Consider the following 23852-nt stretch of genomic DNA (forward strand, 5'->3'; position numbering starts at 1 on the left):
GAAGCTCCATGTGGGAGTGTAAACTAGGACACCGGGTGTCACTAGACCACAAGGTCATTGACAAGTGTATTTTATATATATATATATCTAAATATAAATCTAAACGATGGATCCTTAATTTGTTGTTGCTATTAATATTATTAACTTTTTAAATCTCTTCATCTCTTATCCATGTTAGTTAGTTCACACCTTACATAACATGTAACACGTAATCTAATGTTTGTAGATTATAATTTGTAATTTCTTTTTTTTTTTCAAATTATTTTTTTCTTGAAAAAAATCTCTATTTTTAAAAAATTATTTCCACTTAAATTGCTTTTGGTTGGAATGCAATTAATATTAATTCATAGTTTTGAGGAAAATTAGAGTAAGTTGAGAAATAAGAAAGGGCAAGCATGTATGGAAACGAAGAGTAGAAAATAGAGGAAGGAGGAAAGCGGAGAAAGACAAAAGAAATTGGGTGAATCTTGAAGAAGAGAGAGGAGGGCAAAGATGCGAAACAGTGGGAGAGAAGAAGTGAAATTTTTAGCGCATAGATTTTGTCTTCTTCTTCTGCTTCTCCTCTTCGCGTGCCGTTCTTCACCAGTTCTTGCTCAATTGGATCAGGTTCTTCCCACAATTCAATTCTTTATCACTTAATTTTGTTTTATTGATGACTTCTCTGTGAATTTTCCTCTGCAATTTAATTATGGGAATGTCTGTGAATATTTCTTAAATTCAATTTCGATTATAATCCACTTGGGTTTGTTTGTCTGTATGCGTATGAATTTTTATTTTCAAAATTGATTCTTGAGTCAATGGAGCAGCTCAATAGCCCTTATTAAGTGATTAGTTGGGGAAGGAGTGGGGAAGAACCTATCATTTGTCATTAAGATTTCATTTCTGATATTATCATCCCATAAAGAGCCTTGTTCACTTAAATTCTTGATTTTGATTCCATCACCAGACACCCAATTGAAGATTCAGTGATACACCTTTTTGTTTTTTTGGGTGATGAAGGAACCCCGTAAGGCCATAGCCTGGTGCACTCGGTAAACCTTGCCTTGTGGTCCTAGCCGGTAAAGGAGGTAAACCAGCATAGGTTACCTGACCGGTTCAAACTGAGAATACCAATAGGCTACTCCCATTGAGAGTAGAACTTGTAATCTTTTTGTTTTTTTTTTGTTTTGTTTTGTTTTTTTTTTTTTTTTAATTTCTGGTTAAGTCTTAAAGATTTTTTTTTTAATTTTTTTTTTTTTGGTTTCTTGAATCCGGCATTCCTGCATATGAAGCTTGTCTTTTTTTGGGTGTCATGCATAATTATTTAGTTCTGAAGTTTTGGTTTTATTGTGGTGCAGGAGGTAGAGGAATTCTCATCAAGGTAAGATTCTGTGGTTTTAATGTCTTGTTTTCTGTTAATGTAGTGCCATGCTGCTATATGTACTTTGGACTTTTGAAGATGAAATTCAATATGAAATGGTATCCATTAAGAAGCCTAATATTCAAAAGCTGGGAATTAGTCATAAGGCAAGAAATATTCTGTTTCCTTTGCTATCGATAGGTAGAGTTGGTTTCCGGTAGGGAGAGAGAAGGGTTTCATTTTAGGCCATAAAACCTTAGCTATGTAAGATAAATACTTAAAAATTGTCTGATTTGATGCTTGCTTAGAATTCTTGACCAAGAGCAGTCAGGTGTTCACGAAGTTCATTGCTCCAGAGAGAGAAGTCGAGTTGCATGGAAAGTTATACAGGAGGTATGTGCAAATCAACCTTGCAAAAAGATGATTTCTGTATGTTTGTTTTAATTAACAGAGTGAAACTCGATTTTGGGTACTTTGCAGTATTTGACGCCATTCCTGGAACAAGAAAAGTATGAGCTTTCAACGAAATGTAGACTTCATCCTAGTAATGACATTTTCAGAGATCAGGAGGAGCACAAGATTCATGTGGATATAAATGAATGGCGCTGTGGATTCTGCAAAAAAAGTTTCCGAGCTGAAAAATTTCTCGATCAGCATTTTGACAGCAGACATTCTAATCTTCTAAATGTTGTAAGTACTTTTTTGAAAGAGAAAAAAGAAATTATATAGTTCATAATTTATTGTTGGAGCTGAGGTTTGCACCGTTTGCTACCATAGCACCAAGCCCTGCCCCACTGCTCGTGGCTGTACAATCAACTTGTATCATAGTTTTGTGTAATTAGAACTTAGGAAGAAGTATTAAATAGGTCACTAAACTTATCGTTTCTGTGCAATTGGGTCATTGAATTTAAAAAGTGTGCAATTAAACCATTAAACAAGTATAATATGTGCAATTAGGACATTTTTACAATTTTTTTCCGGTTGAATCTAATCATATTACTTACATGGTATGTACTAAGAATTGTCATTTCCTCTACCATACTAATTAGGATGAAAGATTGAAATGTTTTCAATTTAAATTGCATTAAAAGAAATCATAAAAATGCCCCAACTGCACACATTTTGCTTGTTTGTTCGTACGATTGCACACTTTTAAGTTTAGTGTCCCAATTGCACAAAAACAATAAGTTCAACAACCTATTTGATACTTGTTTTTATAACTTATCATACTTTTTCATACAGTGCCATGGTTGTACTATTGATTTACATTAATATTCCTACATTGGTGTGGATGTAATATTGATATGCTCTCATTGATCTCAGAGTCATAGCAAGTGCTTGGCCGATTTGTGTGGAGCACTGCATTGTGACGTTTTGGATGAGTCAAAATCTCGGAAGACCAAATGCAATCCTGCGGCTGCTGCAAGGAATCGTCATTTATGTGAGGTTGTCCTGCACTTCAACCAAGTTTTGCTTTGAGGTTACTTTGTTAATACTTCCCTTCTTCTATACAGAGTCTTGCAAACAGCTGTTTTCCCGTTAACCAGGGTCCAAAAGCAAGTCGTCTTCATGGTACCGTGTCCCACTCCATAAAGGCTAGAATATAAAAACTGCTGATTGTTGGTTTTAGTAACTTTTTATGTGTTTTCCTTTGTAGAGTTGTTTTTGCACCAATTCTGTGATGCCCATTCTTGCTCAGGTGGGAAAAAACTTTTTCCTAAAGGAGGCAGGGTAAGGATTCATTTTAGTGCATGGTCCTAAGTGAGGACTGATCATAGCCGTCCATCAGGTTCATCAATGGTCTAGGATTTTAGTTTCAAAAAAATACAAGGTCAATTGTATAATTATTGCAAACTTGAAAGTTTGCAATATTTATAAAATTGACCCACCCCTTTCCTCATTAATTTTCAGCAACCTTCGACATTGATTTACTAAAATGGATGGATCAGATTAGTCCTCACTTTTTACATGGAAGCATGTTCTTCCAATTTCAAGTTTGTGATGGAGAAATAAGTATTTATATCTTTTTACTGTTAAAAGTTACTCCGTATTAATTTTAGCACAGGTAGAACTATGGAAACATAATCCATTATCCTCAATGGTTTCTTATGTATTTTAGAATAAATTAGATATTTCCATATCTTCTACTGATCCAATATATTGATTGATTTACTTTTTTTTTTTTTTTTTACAGAAACATACAAATAGGTTCTACTTGGCAGCTTCAGTATTAACATTGATGCTGCTCCCGATATTCTACCTAATTGTTTATCTCTATCAAAGGTGCCATTTCCAGCCTCTAAATATTTCCATCTTCATGAAATGTTACCGTGTGTATGAAATGTCATGTTTATGCTGCAGAGAAATGAGAGGGGGAACACAGGATCTTAAGCGCATCACAAAAGTTGGAAAAAAAGCAAAGCCTACATAGTGGTACGTAGAAAACAATGTGCTTGGGAAATACACCAAAACCATGTTAAATGTTTAATTTTTCAAGATTCTCATGGTATTTGATACACCAAAACCACCGTAAAACCTGGTTCTTGCGAAACTTCATTGGGATATCATTCCCTTTGCAATCCCCTATCATCTTAGTTCAACACGGATGACGGATCCTGTGAGCAATGACTAGAAACTTCCCGCATGAGAATCTTGGTTGAATAATATGCCCACATGAAACTTTGTTCCTTAATACTCTGTCTGCATCTAAGTAGATAACATTGAGCCAGCCAAACCTTGCTGTGCTTATGGCATTTGCTGCCCAAATGTACTGACATGGCAGTTTCATCTTTCCCTTTGTTTTCAGGCCAATCTTTTGGTTGTTGCAACCTGAACAGTCAGTGGATTATATTAACACAGCTCGGATTTCTTTGACCATGGTTCAACATTGAAGGTTCATCTCGGGCATCTTGGGATTAAATGATCTTATGGAGAAGTGGGGCTCAAATTACCATGGATTTTGTTGTAACATTTCTATAAACATCCAAGTAACAATTTTGCTTGAGATATTACAAATGAGCTTATGGTGATCTCTCCATAGGCTAATTCTTTTGTGCCTGTGCATGTTGCACTAGTGAGGACTCACATGTATTGTAATATTCACAATTTATACATATACCATCATGTCAAAAATAAGAGTATGGGCTAGTTTCCTTACAAGTTCTCTTCTGCATGCTGATTCCTGAGGCAGCTATGCTGTCAAAAGAAAATTTAAGCATATTCTAATCAGAATTTTTTATGATTGGTTTGATTACATAATCTACTAATCATATTATGTCACATCAAAGTATAATCAACTAATCACAGCATGTCACATCAAGGTATAATTAACTAATTAGAGGATGTTACATCAAAATATAATCAATTAATCACAATATTTCCATCAAAGTATAATCAAATTAATCATAGTATGTCACATTAAAGTTTTTTACTTTTCGGAGTACCTGTAGTATTACTCTCCAAAAAGACTAGAAGCGTTCAGTCTGGAGATATAGCACGAAATGCGAGAGATATCAACTCATTGGATAGTAAAAAACCATCAGGGTCACTGAGACGAATGAAAGCAAGTTTGTCTTTGATCTTGCACTCATCAGTTAACAAAGTACTGAATTCATCTGCTGTAATGTTTCTCCTCTGCTCATCCAAGCACAGTATATGGCCACTTTCCATATATGGTTTATAGACATCACAAAGAGAGAGAACAGTTGAGCTACCAAAAGATTCACCAAAAGACTTCAAATCCAAACCCCTTGCAGTTCTCAGAGAGAGCATGACAACATCCATGGCTATGTCCTGAGCATCCACATTATTGTTCCCAAAGCAATTTACTGTTCCATCCTCTAAACTCTGCACATATCCTGTGTAGTCTTTGAGCTTCCTTGGCCTGGAAAACCTTGATCCATTGAGGAAACTGGCTGCCCCGAGTCCAAAAGCATAGAAAGGTTTGTTTTCCCAATATGTAAAGTTGTGCTTGCACTGGTAACCAGTCTTGCAGTAGCTACTGATCTCATAATGCTCAAAACCAGCTTCAGATAGCATCTTAGAAGCCATTCTATAAAACTCGGCAGATTGGTTTTCAGAAGGCAAGGGGAACTCTCCAGGAGTATACCTGCAAAAGCAAAACTTTAATGCATGAAATTCACATTCTGAGAAACACACTAACACACTCAAACCCCGGCTGATGGTTCCTCATTACAAACTGGTTATACTAAGTTATTATTTGCATGGTTTTGATCAACTTTACTTTTTTGATGAACAAAGGAAAGATCAAAGAACTATTTACCCTTTCTAATAAATGGCCTTAATTCAACATTTTCAGTTACTTAAAGAACAAATTTAGATCTTCTTGCCCAAAAGGCGAAATCCCTCTCCCTGAGGCCGTCCAACAGGATTGTGGAAGGGTAAATCACAGTGATAAACGGCCCATTAGGTGGGAGGATTAGTGCCTAGTGCGCGGAGGCACCTCACAAGAGAGTGAAACTCCCACAATGTGGCTGCCAGGGTTAATGGAGATCTTCTTCATTGATGGAAGAAGCTCTTTAGTATTCAGAACTATATGATCAAATTTTCAGATTAAAGAGAGGCAATTCATAATAGTGGAATAAATATTAGTCTTAGCTAGTCATGAAACTCACAGTATCCCAAATTTGGTGCCTTGTTCAACTTGTAAATCATATACTGAAACATGAGTAGGCTGCATTTCAATGGTGCGCCTCAAGCTTTCTTCCCACATTTGTGGTGTCTGATGCGGAAGAGAAGATATGAGATCCATGCTCCAATTCTCAACCCCGCATAACCCAACAATCTCTATAGCCTCATGAACCTCCTTCAAACCGTGAGCTCTACCACAAGCTTTCAGCAGCTCCTCCTGAAAGGCCTGAACTCCCAAAGACACTCTGTTCACTCCCAATTTCATCATCTCCTTCAATTTCACAGCGTCAAATGTTCCCGGGTCCATCTCCATTGATATTTCAGCCCCGAAACACAACCCGAATTCTGAATTCAACGCGTCCAGGACTAACGAAACCAGCCGAGGGGGCACGAGAGAAGGCGTCCCGCCACCGAAAAACACAGTTTCGAGAGGTGAATTCGTGTTTGAGTTCACCTGTGTGGCCCTAATTTCTCTGCAAATGAGTTCAACGTAGTCGGCAATTCGCGGGTCATCATCTGGCCCATGGGAAGAGGAGGCGCCGAGGGCTAAGATGGGGAAGTCGCAGTAGTGGCAGCGCTTCCGGCAGAATGGGAGGTGAACGTAAGCTGACGTTGGGGGGAGCTTATGCAGGTTTGGAAAGTCGATTGAGGCATTTCGTCGAACAGTTTCTGGGGATTTTGTTACTGCATTGATTATCGTGCGCGCTAGCATGGGAGGCTTGGTGCTGGAGGGAAAGGTCGTGAAAGCTGATCTCAGCATGTTAACCGATAACTGTAATAACTACCCTATCGCACAGAACTCTGTTTTCTTTGGTTCTATAAAACAACATTCAACATTTCAGTAGCAGAAAGCCATAGATGGAGAGTGGAAACCTAATAGATAGCAATGGCAAACTAAACAAGTTTATTGATGCCCTTCCTTAACAACTACTGCTCAAAGTAACAAGTTGAATGGTTTGGGGTAAATTCGGGACGTTGATTTCCTAATCATATAGTAAGTTCTACTATCGGTAAAAGTAATTGTCAATTAGTCTCGAAAGGCTTTCTTAGTTAGACTTAGTTAGTCTAATTCTTGTTTATTGATTAGGAAAGTAGCTTGAACATGAATTCTTTAGTGCATTGTCAATAATCTCTTGATTAATTGTTTTTTCTTAATTTTGATATAGTTAAAGTATTAAGATTGCAATACCTCTAATCTGATCATTTTTTAGTTTGCATCCTTTATCTTAATTCTTTAATCATAATTTACTTTGGATTCTTGTAAATTTTAATACTTTTCACGCAAGTACGTGTCACAGTCCCAATCCTTAACAGAAAGATGTCCACACCCTCATTATTACTCTATAAATCAAACATATTAATTAATTTTCTAGTTAATTTAATTCTTATGTTTCTTGAGTAATTAACACCAACATATTAATTAATTTTCTTGCAAATTAAAGTTATTGCGGCAATCCAATCCAGCTTCGACCTCAATCGAACAGGCTTGGCAACATGACGAGTGCAGCTAGACCTACATGGGCACCTGCTAAGGGCGGTAGCGAACAAGGCGGGACTCAAATTTTCGGCACATCTCAGAAATACTCTTCTAGAGATATTGCATCGCATACAACCTTGAAGCCTAGAAGGGAAGGCCAAGACACTCAGGATGAGTTGCAGAAGAGGAACCTCCGTAAGGAACTGGAACAGCGTGAATCAAGGCACTTCTCTTCGAAAAATAAGGGTTATAGTGATGACAGGGATAATAGAAAGAGTAGCCAACCCCTTTTAGAAGGTTCTAGAAGAGAGATTGAAGATCGAATTGTTCCACGCAGTGCAGATGCTGATGACGTGGACGTGGATGCCAAAAGTGATGATGAGAGTGAGGATGACATGGAAGATCTCATGGCTGAGCTTGATCAAATAAGGAAAGAAAGAGCAGAGGAGAAAATCCGGAACAAACGGCAAGAACAAGAAGAAGAAGAGCTCAAAGCAAAGGAAGCAGAACTCTTTAAAGGAAATCCGCTGTTAAACCAGCCAATTACATCCTTTAATGTGAAGAGAAGGTGGGATGATGATGTGGTTTTCAAGAACCAGGCTAGAAGAGAAGCAAAAGCTCCCAAGCGTTTTATCAATGACACCATTCGAAATGACTTATGTCATTGAATGCCATTAACTAGTAATAGAGGATGTTGTAAGTAATTTTATGCACTAAATTAAACAAAATTTCATGGGATGAACTAGCTAGTTAAAACAAAAGGGCTGGAGACCAAATCTATCATATAGTTATTAATAGTTACTTTTTATTTTTCCTGCATGGTTTCCCTTCTTCCTGGTGGATGCATTTCAAACCTTATTTAAAATTTCAAAAGTCAAATGTAAGAACAACATAAATTTGTAAAACAAAATCACATTCATGGCGCACAAATTTACCACTCCTCCACGGTCAGCATAACCACCACAGGCCAAATAGATGTTAGATGTTGTTCTCCTCCACCGTCAGCATAACCACCGAAGGCCAAATAGATGTTGTTCAGAAAGATTTGAATAAGTCTCTCCATTGTTGGTCTATATATATAAGAACGAACTACGTATCGTTTTGATTATTGTTCTAGACTTTGTGACAGGTCATAACTGTGGTGATTTATTGTTCTAGACTTTGTGACAGGCCATAACTGTGGTGATTTCGGTGGGTGGCTAAAGCATTCCCTCAAACAAATATAGATCATCTAATAATGCTGCCTCTGCAATGTCCTACAGATATTTTGGTTGAATCAAATCTTATTCAACTTTCAATATTTTAATTTAATTTCTTCCAATACCTCAAATCTAACTCAATTAAAATTAGTAAGACCTCTGGATTGAAAAAACACATATTGAAGACTCATACTTTTACAAGAGAATTGGGAATGCTAAACCAATTTGTTATTTTACCTTCAAATATTAGTAAATTGCATAACAAAGCTGTGAGGCTCATGCAAAAGCGTATGCAACATTAGATTTTCATTTTTGTTATTTCATGAGAGTTAGGTTCTCATGCAAATGTTGTACATGGAAGCAGTCAAGATTGGTCTTCTTCTTTTCTTTCTTTTTTTTTTTTTTTAAGACATCAAGATTATATTGATCTTATTGTCTCGTACGGCAACATTATATATATTGAAGGTAGTATGTACATGTTGATTATATTAGGCATGCATGCACATCAAACTTTTAGATAATCATATTTTAATTTGTTGTGAATATAATTATAAAAATGTTTAATAATGCTCCTTTTCATAGTTTTTCTTAGTTGTAAAGGGATGTTTTATACCTAAAAATTATTTTAAAAGTCTAAATTTAATATATACAAACTGTTCTATATATATACAGTGATACACTTCTAACTTGTTTTGAAATATATGATTGTTCAGGATATATCATCCACGTTTAGAAATTTTTGAAAGAGTTTGAACTTCAACCATAATTTATCATAGTTATTAATATTTAAGATATAATTTTTTTCCGCTCGATCAGTAGATGCATTTCAACTTGTAGTTTTGACTATTTTACTAGTATATCCCAAGCTTCTTTAGCCTAAGAAAAATTCCTCTATTTGTTATGAACTTGAACTTGGATGATGATAATAAATTCGGTTCGGTGGTGTGATGTGTGCTTACTAAGAAAAAAATATTATTGCAATGCCAAACAGTTCTAAAGTCTTTTTGATGGACTCCAAAACATGTTTTTTGTTACTTAAAACCTTATATACACAGAAAATATCCTATCACTTTTGATACTTATTACTTTACCCTACATGATGTATATGATTCTTGTATTTTAACAGAGGCTGGTGTAAGTAATTTTATGCGCTAAAACAAAATTTCATGGGATGATGAACTAGCTAAGCTAGTTAATTGTTCACTTTTTATTCCATTTGAAGAAAATATATCTGAATTTTTGTTACATTGCAAGAAAATAGGGATTGAATTTGCATATTCTTAATTTGACTATCATAGGATGTTATATCAATTCTATAAAAAAAAATTGTGAAAATAATAATTGATGGGTTGAATACAAGCGGTCTAGACATTTAGTACTCTAGTATTCATACTCAATCCAAGTGGTCGAATTCAACCTAGGTGGTTGGCCCAAGCCAAGTACTACATGAAACTTGGACACATTATCTCGATTAGGAGATCCTTGGACCAGTTTTAGGAGATTGTTTTCCTTATTATTTTGGAGACCACTTTCTTTATGTTTTAAAATATCAATTTGAAAGTAATATCCTTTGATATAAGAGATTATTTACTTTTCATATTTCGTCCAAGTCCTTAATTTATAACTTGAGTTATATAAATACCCTGTAAAATGGCATGTAATATACACGTTCTTCTCCATTCTCAAAAGTAAAAATAGTTCCCTCTTATCTGAGCATCTAAAACAAAATTACTTTGCTTTATCTGAGCATCTAAAACAAAATTACTTTGCTTTTCGATTAGGTTAACACTTGTGTGAGATCGTTTCAACTGATCGGATCTTTGATTGATAGGTCAAATCTTTGATTAATGGATAAGATCTTTGATCTTATTAAGCAAAGATTCGACTCGTCCCACGGATTGAGACCCGTGAAACGGTATCAGAAAACTTTTTGCCTTTCGACTATGTTGGTCCCTTGTCCACTACTTGAATCTAAAAGCATCAATGATATTATACTTAAAGATTAGGTATATCCCATATATCATTGTATAGTACGTCATCATGTGTCCCTCAATGATGAATTGATGATGTGGTCTCTCGGAATATCTGATCTAGTCCTATATGGGAGTTTTTGACGTTTTTCTATTGGTTAGTAGACTTCAATTCCTTGGATTGACTTAGTGCAATTAAATACAAACAACCAAGTTCTTCATGCATTCATTAGTCTATTATTAAAGAAAGTTTTGTCTCGTGGGATTCATTGACCCTCCTTGATGAAACTAACTAAAAAATGGGCGTATATTCTATCCATGATTCGTCCATGCATGATTGTGATTCACGACAGACAAAACACGAATCTCCTTAAATTGATCATTAAGAAAAATACATGCATTAAGAACATTGATCAGAAATGGCAGAAGCCTTAGTTGCAGCGGTTCTAAGGAAAGCTGTTGATGTAGGCGTTGATCTTGGAGTTCAAGCCGGTTCACGGCTGTACTGGGTGTCAGAGGATGTGGACTGGATAGAAAGGGAGATGAGATGCATTCAATCCTACATTGCAGATGCTCAAGCCAAGCAGACCAGCGACTCGAGAGTGGCAAACTTGGTGAACGAAATCGAGGACTTAGCGCACCATGTTATAGACATTTTGGAAAGGTTACCCCCACAGAATTCTTCATCAAGGGGTTTCTTGAAAAGGGTTGCTTGTTTCATCCCTTATGTGCATTCTGCCCACGTTTTCGCCCTGGAAATGGAGAAAATCAGGAGACGGGTGGAGGAGATAGATCGCAGGAGGAGAAGCTATGGGATACTGGACTCTGCTAGTGTGAGTGCTGGGATCTCAGGAGGTCTTACCTTTATGCTGATGAACCAGAGGTGGTGGGACTGGACGACGAGTGTGAGAAACTCGAGAAGCGGTTGCTTGATGATCAGCTCGTATACGGTGTGGTTGCCATTGTGGGGATGCCTGGATTGGGTAAAACAACTCTGGGGAAGAGGATTTACAAGCATGTTCAGCCTCGTTTCGACTGTTCTGCCATGATCTATGTTTCGCGAGAGCCCCAAGTGGGGGAGCTTCTCCTGCACATTGCCAGACAAGTAGGGTGTCCAGATTTGGGGGAGGAGTGGAGCAGAGAAGGCCCTGAAGGGAAGCTTTGTTCATATCTGAGAGACAAAAAGTATGTCATTCTCCTTGATGACATCTGGGATGTTGAAACCTGGGATGCACTGAGACTAGGATTCCCAAGTGACCCCAAAAGTGGCACCAGAATCATCATTACCTCCCGGGACACAGCTGTGGGGAGATACATCGGAGGCAAATCTTCAATTCATGAAATGAAGCCTTTAGCTCCAGACCAAAGCTGGAAACTTTTCTGCAACCAAGTAATGATGCCAGAACACAGCGCGGAAACTGCATATCCAAAGGAGCAGATAGTGGAAACCTGCGGAGGTGTGCCGCTATCCATTGTTGTCATAGCGGGTGTGCTGCGCGAGAGAGGAACAATCACAAACCAGTATTCTTGGACTGAAATTCTTGAGGACATAAGACATCAGCATTATGGACAACAAGACAGATGTACTAGGTTTGTGTCTCTGAGTTATGACAATTTGCCCATTCCACTCAAAGACTGCTTCCTGTACTTGGGGATTTTCCCAAAGGGGCACGAAATACTAGCTTTCGACTTGATTAACATGTGGGTAGCTGAGAAGTTCATATTCCAACAAGACCACGAGGATCAGGAGGATGAGGATGTTGCAGAAATGTACCTCAACACGTTAGTCTCCAGAAACTTAGTCCAAGTTGCTAGCACGAGATGCAGTGGGAGGATAAGAAGCTGTCGAATTCATGATATTCTGCACAACTTCTGTGTTTTGGAGGCGAACGAGAAGAGGTTCTTTCGGAGGCTGAATTCCATGAGGTCTAGCAGTGGTCAGTCTGTTTTGAATAGAGTACAGAGAGTAGCTATCAATTTCAACACTGATCTCAACTTAGAAAACAACATTAGCTTCTCCGGAATGTCGCACATCAGAGCCCTGCTTTGCTTCAAAACCAGCAGGCAAAGGGATATCAGATTCTGTGAAATGCGTATCAAACATTTTCCCAGGTTCAGTCTCCTGAGAGTGTTGAACGTAGAACTTAAGTACAGTCGCCCGCACTTTCCCACTGCGTTTTGGAACTTAAACCATTTGAGGTACATTCGCCTCCGAGGAGCAACTGGCATTACATTTCCTCCCAAAATAAGCAGACTGAAGAATCTGCAGGTTCTGGATGTTTTGAAATGCTCTCCAGTTTTCTTTCCTCAGACGATTTTGAGGATGAAGCAGATAAGACATCTTCTGCTACCATACTGGCCTAGTCGTGGCGCAATAATTCCTCAAAGAAGCTGGGATGACTTCAGCTGGTTCTATCCTCCTGTTAAGGTTTGTTTACCAAATCTGCAGACTCTTCACATGGTGAGCAGCGAAGATCTGGAACGCTGCAGGCTGTTCCATTTCACCAGTCTGAGAAAACTAGGAATCTTCGACGTGTCCGAGGAGCTTATCAACAGGCTATGCTGTTCCATGGACGCATTTCAGAAGCTGGAGAATCTGTTTCTGCACACGGAATTCTGCCTGTTTGAGGGATTGGATGTTTCTCGGCTGAATCTTTCTGGGTATTGCAGTCTGAGAAGGCTGCGCATCAAAGCGCCTTGGGGAACGCTGCCTCGCCACCAAACATTCCCCCCGAACCTCTCGGAGCTGTCTCTCTCGTCCAACAAGATTGTCGAGGATCCGATGATGCAGCTGAAATGGCTGCCCTGGTTGAGGATTCTGAAGCTGAAAAACAGTGCCTTACTCTCTGAAGCACAGCTCATGGACTGCTCTGGTCCTGAGGCGTTTCCTGAACTGCAAATGTTGCATATTGAGAATGTTTCTAATCTGAGGGAGTTGATTTCTGACGACCACATAGGACTGCCTAAACTCGAGAAAGTCGTCATCAGAAACTGTATACATCTCACCAGAATTACCGGAAAGATATCGATAGCCGCTAAATCCACAGGGACTGGCACAGTCTCATTGCAAATGGGTCAGTCCAGACACAGTCCAAGTAGTTCTGAACAAACACAATACACCAATGAACCAGTTTCATTACAAAAGGATCGGTCCAGACACGATCCAAGTAGTTCTGAACAAGCACGACACACCAATGAACCAGTTTCATTACGAAAGGATCGGTCCAGACACGATCCAAGTGGTTCTAAACAAGCACAACACACTACTGAACCAGTTTCATTACAAAAGGGTCTATCCAGACACAGTCCAAGTCGTTCTAAACAAGCACGACACACCAATGAACCAGTTTCATTACAAAGGGATCTGTCCAGACACAGTCCAAGTGGTTCTCAACAAGCACGACACACCAATGAGCTCGTCTCATTGCAAATAGGTCAGTCCAGACACAGTTCAAGTGTTAACGAACAAGCACGACACACCAATGTATACCGAACCATTATCAACCACCATACAAGTAATACAGGCTTCACCTTCCCCGTCCGATTTAGATTCATATTACTTTATTTGACTAGGTTGCTTTTAACGTATTTTTGTTATTTTATTATTTTTTATTATTTTTATTATTTTTTAAGCATGTAACCTAATAATGTAATGATTTACAATTTTTTAAAGACCTTTTATAAAGAGTTAGAGTTGACCAGATTCACGCCAACTCTTACTATGACATTAATGCTTAAAAATAATTTATATAATTTCATGAGGGGAGAGGACAAAGCCAACCATCATGAAATTACCAAATTTTGTTCAGGAAGCATTTATTTACCTTCAAATCAAACTCGTGTAAGACCTTAAAAGGCTTGAGACTAGATCTGCACAAGTATTGTAACAATATTATTTTCCTTAGATGATAATCATGATATGTAGGCAGAATCAAGACGAGCTTAATATAAATAATTTCTATTTTAACATCTCAACTAGTATGAGAAATGACGGGTACATACCAATCTTGCAAAACCAGCGAGCTTGCATCACAATGTACAAAGTAACAATTCAACTTATGATCAACTAAAAGCATCCAGAAACCACAAGGTACAAATCTAATAACTTCCATATGATCAATCAATCTCATACAAGACACTTTACCATGTAAGGGCCTTCTAGTTCATAGCCCAACTTCCTATAGTAATGGCGGGTTCCTACACCCGAGATAACAGCTATCTTTTTCGATCTATGCTCCTGACGAGCTATCCGCTCCGCCTCCTCCATAAGCAAGGTCCCATAGCCCTGGTGCTGCAGCTTATCTGCATCGCGCCCATGCACAGGGACAGCGGTCCCATATACATGAAGCTCCCTTACAATAGAACATCTTCCTGTAAGTTCTGGGCAAGTTACGTTCTTTCCACATTTGCGCAGTCGAAGTAAACCTACGAGAATATCCTGCACTCAAAAGAAACGCGTGAGGTTTCAGCACCAGGTAGGCCAGCCTTCATAATAAACACAAGTTTGAAGATTGAAGTATACTGTTGCAATAATTCAATAAATAGGTAAAATGCACTATTTCTTTTAACTTTGAAGTTCCCTTGTTATGGTCTGTGGAGTTGGAGCTGCAATGAAGAATGCAGAAAAGGGCAAGTCAATATTGATATAGCGTACCTGACGTGTATCTTCGTATGAGAGAAAAGTTTCCCAGCCCTCATTTGCTGTATAGTCACGACGAACAAGTTCAACTTCCTCTGGTTTAATTTTATGGTGAATGTCCTGATATTTACCGCCAAATAAAAAAATGTAACATTTTAAAAAGGAGGTAATTAACCAAATCTAAAATAAGAAAAAAAGAAACAGAAGCTTTCAGCAATCAAGCACTAATAATGCATCGAAAGTCCAGTAACAATATTCCAGTCACCTGGATTCCAGCTTCACGTGTTCTAACATCTCGACACTTCAAGCCAAGATCATCCATACGAGCTAAGGCCAATTCACGAAGATTTCCCTTCTCGACTCCTGAAGTTACTAAAGGCATAGGAATATCCCGCTGAACTCTATAAACACGCGTCCACGGGGGAACCATTGCAAGGATTCGAGCAACAATGTCAATCAGCTGCTCAGGGGGATAGTTTCTATATCTACATACAATGACAACCAAGTAAATACCTTCTTCAAGAAGAAAAATCGTCTTGAGATCTTTATATAGCAGATCAGTAGTAGCAGGAAAAATAGTTTGGGATCAATGATCTGAAAACAGAAATGCTAAAAGACCTGAAGAAAACCCTGCAAACAAAACCATACAATAACAGAAACAAAAATTTTACCTTCCAGTTTTCCAGAGTTCATAGAGTCCAGTCCCGCGAATAACTAGTGTCGGATAAATTTTAAGCCCATCAGCTCTGAACATAGGGCTATCAAAAAATTCCTTAAAACTCTCCAGGTCTCTCTCAACTCCAACATTTGGAAGATCTGGCATCATATGAGAAACTACCTACAGAGGAAAAGTCAAATGTTAAAAAAAAAAAAAAAAGGCTAGCTCAAGTTTGACATTAGACAACAAGCAGCAACAAAGCAAACAAGATAGAGCAAATGTACCTTGAAACCAGCATCCTTTGCCAGGCAAAAGCAATCAGCCACAGCTGCCACTGTGTGGCCTCTATTGGTGTCACGAGCAACATCCTCGTATGTGCTTTGCACCCCAATTTCCAAGCGTGTGCAGCCATAAGAAAGCATCTGTCGTAAATGAGGCCCGAGGCAGTAATCTGGCCTCCTGCAACTCAAATAAAGCATAATGAAGAAAATGTTCCATCACATTAAATCAAACATCCCAAGCAAGTGGAATCATTATAAAGATCTGTATTTCAGTAAGAAAGAATTTTTGTTTGCAGGTAACATTCTGAACAAGACAACAAGTACTGAAGTACATCACTTGTTTCACGTCCACAATTATCACTTTGCAGCACAAGCAAGCATTTGGTACTTGGTAGTTACTAACATGGCAATAAACTTATTGAAATAGTTACTCACGTTTCAATAGTCATTCCAATACATTTTACAGCACTATGCTCCGAGTAAGCAACTGCCTCTTCAACATTGGCAGAAGTATGCCCTGATAAAGCATCATGAAGATTCCTGATAAAATAGTCTCTGTAGTCTGCTGGCAATGACATAAAAGTGCCTCCCATTAAGATGAATTCTACCTGCAGAATAAGTATTCCAAAATGAGCAAATGATGAAGGGTAACTAACTCTACCTGGATAGAGTTTATGATATGACAAACCTTATCAACACTGTGGCCCAACCTCTTAAGTTGATCAATCCTGCTTCTGGCCTGGACATAGGGATTATATCTGTACTATTAAGGCATTATTAATTAGAAAAACAATGGCATCAACTTAACCACAATGCATTCTCTTTCTAAAATAACTTTTACATCTTTAAAGCCTGCAACTCTAGTTTCTCCAAGAGGCATATGCAAGATATAATGTTAAATTGTTTACAACAATGAAAGGGGGGTATAGAGAGGAAAATGAAAATGGGGCGATGCTATACGCCTATACTGGAAAAATTAGAATGCATAGACTAGTTGTTAAGGCTAATTAAACTTCCCAAGATGCAAAGAAAAATGATATGTTGGTCAGCCTAATATTTATTACTCATACTAAAGAATATTACTTGCCCTCCTAATATTCCAATAGCATGGTCAAAACTTATGGCCAGACAGAGGTTGAATGAGTGCAAAGAATCTTCCTTCAAAAAAGCTTTTGTACATTAACAAAATTCGGCATTCCCTTGCAGGAAGGAAAATGCCAATCTATAACAAGTCTCAAAACCATACCTAGTGCACACATTCCAAGTTCTATAGCTCAATTGCATAAATAACTAGTCTTCATTTGGCATTAGCAAAGAAAACAATTCTTATTGTTTAGCATTAAAAAGTCAATCATACAATTCAAAATAAATGATGTAACAAAACTTACTAAGACTGCCTAAAACTATTTCAATTCCAATTCCATGAATAGTGAATGCCAAGCTTAGGAAAATTAAAAAATAATTCAGAAACAAAAATTAATACAAAGTTGAAACTCTGTTGCAAGAGAACTTACTATAACTACCAAATTTTCAATTCCATTACAACTGAACTATCTAACTTACAAAAATAAGAAGAATACAGAATGAAAAATAAAAATAAATAAATAAATAAATAGCAATATAGAGGAGCAAACGGTATATAGACATGGGGTTTAGGGTTTAAACAAAAAGACGAAAAAGCCCTCGCTTACCTAGCTCGAATAGCTCGCATACTGGTCGGCTCGTAACCCGTATACGACTGAGTACTATATTCGAAATCCGAATCCGGCCCGCCGGGGCAATAAACACAAATATTCCCAGTGGTGGCTATGTGAGGGCACCGATGGGGCTTCGACATGACGGCCACTACAGCAATACCGGAGGCAGTACGGACAGGCTTGGCACGCAGTTTCGGCAGTAGCGACTCGCGCTCCGTCTCCGGCAACGCCGCAATCATCTCTACAAGCTTGGGAGCCCGAGAGAGGCCGTATTTTCGACAAGCTGCTGATTTGAGGCCGTTGAGGTCCACGTCCTTGCCCCTCCGAGAAAGGTCCACCATATTGTTCACGATCTCGGCTATCGCGCGGACTCGAGCCTCCTCCTCCGTCATGCCGTGAGACACCACGCCGCCCCTCCCCGGACGAGGGAGCTTCCTCGCCTCAGTAACCGCCGCCGTCGCCATGGAAGATCCCGATCAGTAATGTGGCGGCTAATGCAGTTATACGCTCGATTGAAAACGGTGTTGTTTGGTTTAATCCCTCCCGGTAGGGTGTATGGAAATAGTGGAATTGGCAAATAAAAATAAATAAATAAATAAAGGGAAAGGAAAGGAGGGGTATAGTGTTAGACCGTGTTTGGTAAATAGTGGAGCACATTTTCAATTACCCTTACTCTTTTTCTTTTTTTTTTTTGAAGGCAATTACCCTTACTCTTCTGTCTTCATTATGTATAAATTTCACATATTTTCTTCTCATTGCTTCATGATACTTTAAAGTCTACTTTTTTTTTTTTGAAAGTAAAGCTTACTTAAACTAATATAGACATTTAAAAATCATTCTCAAAACAAACTTAAACCCATCTTTTTTCAAGTTTCTTTTCTTGAAAAACGTTCTATAAATTAACTTCCCCCTCAAAATCTGAATTCTCTAAACTCATAAAAGATTCTTTAGATTGTACACGATCAACCTTTACCTCAACATCATTGTTCACCTGCTTAGAACTAGTACCAATGCCAACAAGATTGTTGTCTTCCTCACATACGTTTTGGCTATCATCTCCTATACAATCATAATCATCTTCTTCACTTGTCTCATTTAGGCCATCATACAATATGCATCATCTACCAAAGAGCTATATATCTCTACTTCGCACCATTAATCATCATATAAATGTTCAACATATATATCCAACTCCTTATTTGTTGGAACCTCTGAAATAATACTTAGAATGTCTATATCAGTGCTTAGTTTCCTCACTCGAGTTTTTCTTAAAATTTGTCTACCCTTAACCTTAACCTAAAATTGTACCTCTGTATCACAAAACATTTATTGTTTTACCATTTTCCTTAAATCCAATGTATTGCCCTCATTACAATTGAAATGATCAAAATACTCATTACACTATCCCTATAATCAAATATTACTTGCCATACATGAGAGGGGTGGGTTCGAGCCTCAAGTGGAGGCATTATTGGCTCTTCGTGCTTCGTTTGGTTGAGAAAGTAGTTATGAACATATACTACATTGTAACAGAGTCAATAATACTCAAAAAAAAAATGTTAGCTGCCATACCAAATCCCCACCAATATACAGTTTTATGGTAAACACGAAGGATTCCTCACCAACATCTATAAACAGTAATGTAAGTGTTATTTTACAAGAAGGAAAAAGAACTTCCATTCAAAGTAAAATAACTACAGAATCAGTACACTACCAATGAGTCCCATCTTTGGCATGTGGGTATAAAAAGTGAACAACAAAAGCAACAACAAATGATCCATATAAAATGTAGTGTTATTCAACTACAAAAGGTTCCGACTAAGCAATAATCTCAGAACCCAACACATTGCACATGCTAACATCACTTAAAACATCAAAAACAAGACAAAAATAAAATTCTCATATGCGAGAAATAAATGAATGAGACAAACATGGTTGAAGTTCGGATGTTTACATGTAGGAGTTGTATTTGAGCCATTAATCTTCTTACAGTCATTATTAGTCATAATTGTGCAGTCGCGTCCTCTTTGCACCAGTATGAGCAATGGCTATGGTGTCGGGTTACAAGAATAGCTAGGGTTAGTGGTATACGTTAATGGTTGAGGGAGGAAATTGGGGATAAAAATTTTAATGTTGTGAAATTACAAAAATATCCATAGTTTTGACACTAGTTAGTTAGAAACCTGATCGCATGATTACATTGTCTACCGTTGAAACAATTGAGGGATCTTAATTTCTTAAAATTGACAACCAAAAATCATATTGCATATCAAAAAACAATTAAGGGATCAAAAGTGTGATTTTTTCTTTTATTATTTACGGACTATTACGGACTATATTAAGTGGCATCAAACCCTTCCCTTTATATAGGAGGTGGTGGGTTCGAGCCTCAGTGGTAGGCTTAGTAATATTAAAAAATATATATATATATTGTATAAGAAAACAATATTAGGGGAAGTAACATAAAACATGTTGTAGAGTAAAATAAGTCGAGAGACTAGGCGAGTAATATAATTTGTGCCCGCTAAAAGCGTATCAAAGAACGAAGTAAACAACAATGGTCATCTCGTTGTCACCGTCGTTCTCCGGGTCCATCTCTTCCCGTTCTCCCCTAAACCCTTCTCCCATAAACCCCCGCCCAAAATCCGGCGATCACCTCTCTCTATCTTCCTCCGCGCTCCATTTCCGCCCTCTCTCCGCTTCACAAGCAACATCCAACTTGCTCCCAGTAACCCAAACCAGCCACCATAGTCGCTCGCTTGTTTCGGCCGCGTTTCCTTCCTTCCCATCTTCCAACGATCCTTTGTTCGATCCGTACTGCAACGTCGGGATCATCGTCGGCGAGGGCGAGCCGGGAGAGCGAGTTCTCGGCCGCTTACGCCGCGAGGTCAGCCGGGCTGGGATTATACGGGAATGTAGGCGCCGGAGGTTCTTTGAGACCACTCAGGAGAAGAAGAAACGCAAATCCCGTGATGCTGCCAGGCGCAATCGAATGAGGTTAATGCTTTACCCTTCAACCGTATGAAGCATTCAAATGTATCTGATATATATATACTAAGGATTATAAATGCTGTTTATTATCGTCATTGTTGGTATTTAATCCATTTTCTATTTTAATTTTTGGAATTTCAATTGGAAGTTTTTTTGTATGGTCAGATTGAGCGATTATTAGCACAAATTTATCATTTCTTCATCATAAGACTATATAAAAATGTATCTCCGTGTATAAATTAATATGTTTTGAAAACACAAACAGGATAATACTCAAAATAGTGCACTACGCAGTATAAATGTAGGCAAATTATACTATGGACCATTGTCCACATTGCAGTGTGGACCATAGATAAATGCTCATCTTTACTGAAATTTCATGTTAAGGTAGTATACCAAATAATGAACATTTAGTATACAAAAAAAAAACATTCAATGTATTAAAAATGAACCTTATGTCAATGGTTCATCTTACATTATAAACCATGGTCCATGGTATAATGTTTGGTATATGTATATTCCTAATGCAATAAAGCAATATTGAGTTCAATGGCACTTGGGCCTGGTGCTATTCAAGTGTTCAACTCATCAAAGATATTGATTAAAGCTTAGAATTTTAGTCTTAAGCTTAACAGCCAAATATCCAAAAATAGGTTGTCTTAGAAGCATTTCCTAAAAGTCTTTTAAAGCATACGAAAACCTGCAGTTCTAGTTTTAGCCAATTTGCAAGGAGCAGTGGAAACAACGAAAGAGAATTGCAGCTGCAGTCTGCAGAAAAGAAAATAACAAAGGAAGAAAATCAAAGGAAATAGCTTTGGATGGGAATTCTCTTTAGGAAAGTTGGGTTGTGATGGATGTGGTTAGTTTTGTAATGTGGACACCATTTTTGGTGGGGAATAAAAGGATACAACAATGGAGTTTAGGGTTCTCTCATCTTTTGCATGTTGTGTGACTGCTAGTGTTTTGGCATTTGGTTGGAGCGGTTTGGTTAGAAAGTGGAGTCCAGTGTGAGGCAACTACTTTATATATGTATGAAATGCTATTCGCATAAATGAAATGAGAAGCAAACTTCTACTTATAGATGGAGCTATACGGACTGAAAATTTTGAACTTGAGTTTCCCCTAAAACAATGACATTAAACTTTTTCATCATTTCTCGGGTTTCTCGAAGTTTCTGCTTTTCAAGCATTTAACCGTGAGTAGATTCGTGCTGGAAGTTGTAGGTAAAGTGTAGTTAAGCTTTTGAGTAGGCTTTTCAGTGTCAGAATGCTTCTGGAACCATGTATGTAGGAATCATACTTTGCTGCTAGTCTTCTACATTTTAAATGTCTTATTTATTTATTTTTTGTTTTCTCCCTTCCTACAGACATTATCTCATATTCTCATCTAATCATTCTTTTCATTCCATTACAAAGATACAATTGATAATTGCCAGATATATTAAGTGTGATTACACTCTCTACTTTAAAGACAATTTCTGAAGAATATTTGATTTGCCAGATACAATAATTTTCAGAGTGTGAACATTTCAGATTATTTGTCATCATAGACATCATTGATATTTCTCTGGTTACCGGTGCATATACATCAAATTATTCAAAAATAAATAAATTGCTGGAAGCCATTGTAAAAACCAAAGGGGATGAATATAAAAGGCTAACATAAGGGATAACAGGGAGTAGTATTCCTAAGTTCTGATTCATAAATGTGGGAGTCTAGTTTCATAAGTTTTTGGAAAACTGAAACCATATAATGTTTCCATTTTTTTTTTTGGAAAGTAAGCCTCTAAATTCTATTTGATATGAAAGGATGTCTTAGAGGAGGCCCAGGTAAGTGAAGCACTGATTACTAAATCTATAGCCTTTGCCAATTGGCTCGTTCTTGCCTTGATCATTGAAAACTGGGATCGTGGGATGTTAGGTGGAAACTTCACATTTGTGATATGGAATTTTTGAAGTTTAAAATTTTGAATTAATGGACTATTTTGAAAATAATTACATACTCTGTAACTTTTATATGCATGGAGACATGGAGTATTTCCATTTCAGTCTCCAAGTCAAATTTCTTCTACAGATCAGAATGAAACTCATTCACTCTGGAGCAATTGCTTCTAACTTTAAAAAGATTGGCAAATTTAACTGTAATACTGCATCCTGACATTGAATCCTCTTATCGTGTAATAGTTACTTAAATTGTATCTACCCTTTGTCATTTAGCACACTTTTATTGCCTGTACTAACAGATGTGAATTGCTTATAGGCCTTTATTCTGCAGTACTTGCTAACTTTAGTTTTGGCAGATTTTAAAGGTTTGTTAGACAGAGTGTTTTGAAGCATGTATGATATTGTATTAATGCAATCACGTATACCATTTTGTGCATCAATTCTCAATAGAACTGGTAACCATATTTCTCTATTGCTTTACTCTAGCTCATATTGCTGCGTTTTGGATTCAAAGCATTGCACTTCGGTGTCTAACTTGTATACTCTTCAGTGTTCTTATTGTTATTTGCTGGAAAATGGTTAGGCAGTGACAAAAGATTCACAGTTCTTTACACTCTCTCTGTTTATCAGGCGCCCTCCACCAAGAGTTCAACAGCAGGGTATAGCTGAAAGTCGGAAAGATGAGGAGGGTTATAAATCAGATGAAGATAACTGGGACATCAGTGATGTTGAAGCGCCATATACTTAAACGTTTCTGGGAAGGGAAAAGTTTCGCCACGCAGGGATTTGTAAAATGAATTTTGTTTAATGTGTTCAGTGAACCTATCTTCTAGTAGGAAAAAAAAAGGTACCATCATACCATGAAGGTGTTGAGATGTTAGGTGTTTTCAAGTAATAGAATCTCTTGTCTTTTCCTTTGCCTTGTTAAATATGTGGATGCAAAGATGCGTCGCTAATTAAATAGAATTTGCTGGTGAGAAGTAGCCTTCACACTTAACTTCCAACCAT

The 23852-nt window shown here is 37.7% G+C and overlaps 4 protein-coding genes and 2 pseudogenes across 4 annotated transcripts; 4 read left to right on the forward strand and 2 right to left on the reverse strand.

The window, feature by feature from the left end:
• Positions 1-356: 356 nt before the first annotated feature.
• Positions 357-4495, forward strand: LOC115997370. Its single transcript, XM_031236915.1, has 10 exons — positions 357-606; positions 1338-1360; positions 1648-1732; positions 1820-2029; positions 2663-2785; positions 2854-2911; positions 2997-3070; positions 3534-3622; positions 3701-3772; positions 4146-4495. The coding sequence occupies exons 1-9, from the start codon at positions 493-495 to the stop codon at positions 3768-3770; spliced, it is 846 nt and encodes a 281-aa protein (XP_031092775.1). The 5' UTR covers positions 357-492; the 3' UTR covers positions 3771-3772; positions 4146-4495.
• LOC115997369 (heme chaperone HemW) lies at positions 4401-6930 on the reverse strand. The gene is made up of 3 exons (XM_031236913.1): positions 5974-6930; positions 4783-5447; positions 4401-4534 (listed from the first exon to the last, which is right to left on the reverse strand). Exons 1-2 carry the CDS (start codon positions 6747-6749, stop codon positions 4817-4819), a joined length of 1407 nt encoding a protein of 468 aa, XP_031092773.1. The 5' UTR covers positions 6750-6930; the 3' UTR covers positions 4401-4534; positions 4783-4816.
• A 553-nt stretch (positions 6931-7483) lies between these two features.
• Positions 7484-8134, forward strand: LOC115996994 (annotated as a pseudogene).
• A 2920-nt stretch (positions 8135-11054) lies between these two features.
• LOC115996995 lies at positions 11055-14560 on the forward strand (annotated as a pseudogene).
• A 17-nt stretch (positions 14561-14577) lies between these two features.
• LOC115996745 (elongator complex protein 3) lies at positions 14578-18473 on the reverse strand. Its single transcript, XM_031236135.1, has 8 exons — positions 17905-18473; positions 16902-16971; positions 16649-16821; positions 16217-16391; positions 15946-16112; positions 15540-15759; positions 15290-15394; positions 14578-15073 (listed from the first exon to the last, which is right to left on the reverse strand). The coding sequence occupies exons 1-8, from the start codon at positions 18372-18374 to the stop codon at positions 14762-14764; spliced, it is 1692 nt and encodes a 563-aa protein (XP_031091995.1). The 5' UTR covers positions 18375-18473; the 3' UTR covers positions 14578-14761.
• A 1969-nt stretch (positions 18474-20442) lies between these two features.
• Positions 20443-23821, forward strand: LOC115996746 (30S ribosomal protein S21, chloroplastic). Its single transcript, XM_031236136.1, has 2 exons — positions 20443-20907; positions 23475-23821. The coding sequence occupies exons 1-2, from the start codon at positions 20468-20470 to the stop codon at positions 23590-23592; spliced, it is 558 nt and encodes a 185-aa protein (XP_031091996.1). The 5' UTR covers positions 20443-20467; the 3' UTR covers positions 23593-23821.
• Positions 23822-23852: the final 31 nt, after the last annotated feature.

Source organism: Ipomoea triloba, chromosome 11, assembly GCF_003576645.1.
Source record: "Ipomoea triloba cultivar NCNSP0323 chromosome 11, ASM357664v1".
Classification (NCBI taxonomy): domain Eukaryota; kingdom Viridiplantae; phylum Streptophyta; class Magnoliopsida; order Solanales; family Convolvulaceae; genus Ipomoea; species Ipomoea triloba.

Excerpts from the sequence above, each read along its gene's own strand:
- LOC115997370 (XM_031236915.1), top strand. The coding sequence starts at position 493 with ATGCGAAACAGTGGGAGAGAAGAAGTGAAATTTTTAGCGCATAGATTT. Across the intron at positions 607-1,337 it reads TTCTTGCTCAATTGGATCAG|GAGGTAGAGGAATTCTCATC; the intron begins GTTCTTCCCACA and ends ATTGTGGTGCAG. Across the intron at positions 1,361-1,647 it reads GTAGAGGAATTCTCATCAAG|AATTCTTGACCAAGAGCAGT; the intron begins GTAAGATTCTGT and ends ATGCTTGCTTAG.
- LOC115997369 (XM_031236913.1), bottom strand. The coding sequence starts at position 6,749 with ATGCTGAGATCAGCTTTCACGACCTTTCCCTCCAGCACCAAGCCTCCC. Across the intron at positions 5,448-5,973 it reads GGCACCAAATTTGGGATACT|GTATACTCCTGGAGAGTTCC; the intron begins GTGAGTTTCATG and ends TTGCTTTTGCAG.
- LOC115996745 (XM_031236135.1), bottom strand. The coding sequence starts at position 18,374 with ATGGCGACGGCGGCGGTTACTGAGGCGAGGAAGCTCCCTCGTCCGGGG. Across the intron at positions 16,822-16,901 it reads TGGGCCACAGTGTTGATAAG|GTAGAATTCATCTTAATGGG; the intron begins GTTTGTCATATC and ends CTTATTCTGCAG. Across the intron at positions 16,392-16,648 it reads ATTGGAATGACTATTGAAAC|GAGGCCAGATTACTGCCTCG; the intron begins GTGAGTAACTAT and ends TTTGAGTTGCAG.
- LOC115996746 (XM_031236136.1), top strand. The coding sequence starts at position 20,468 with ATGGTCATCTCGTTGTCACCGTCGTTCTCCGGGTCCATCTCTTCCCGT. Across the intron at positions 20,908-23,474 it reads GCCAGGCGCAATCGAATGAG|GCGCCCTCCACCAAGAGTTC; the intron begins GTTAATGCTTTA and ends TCTGTTTATCAG.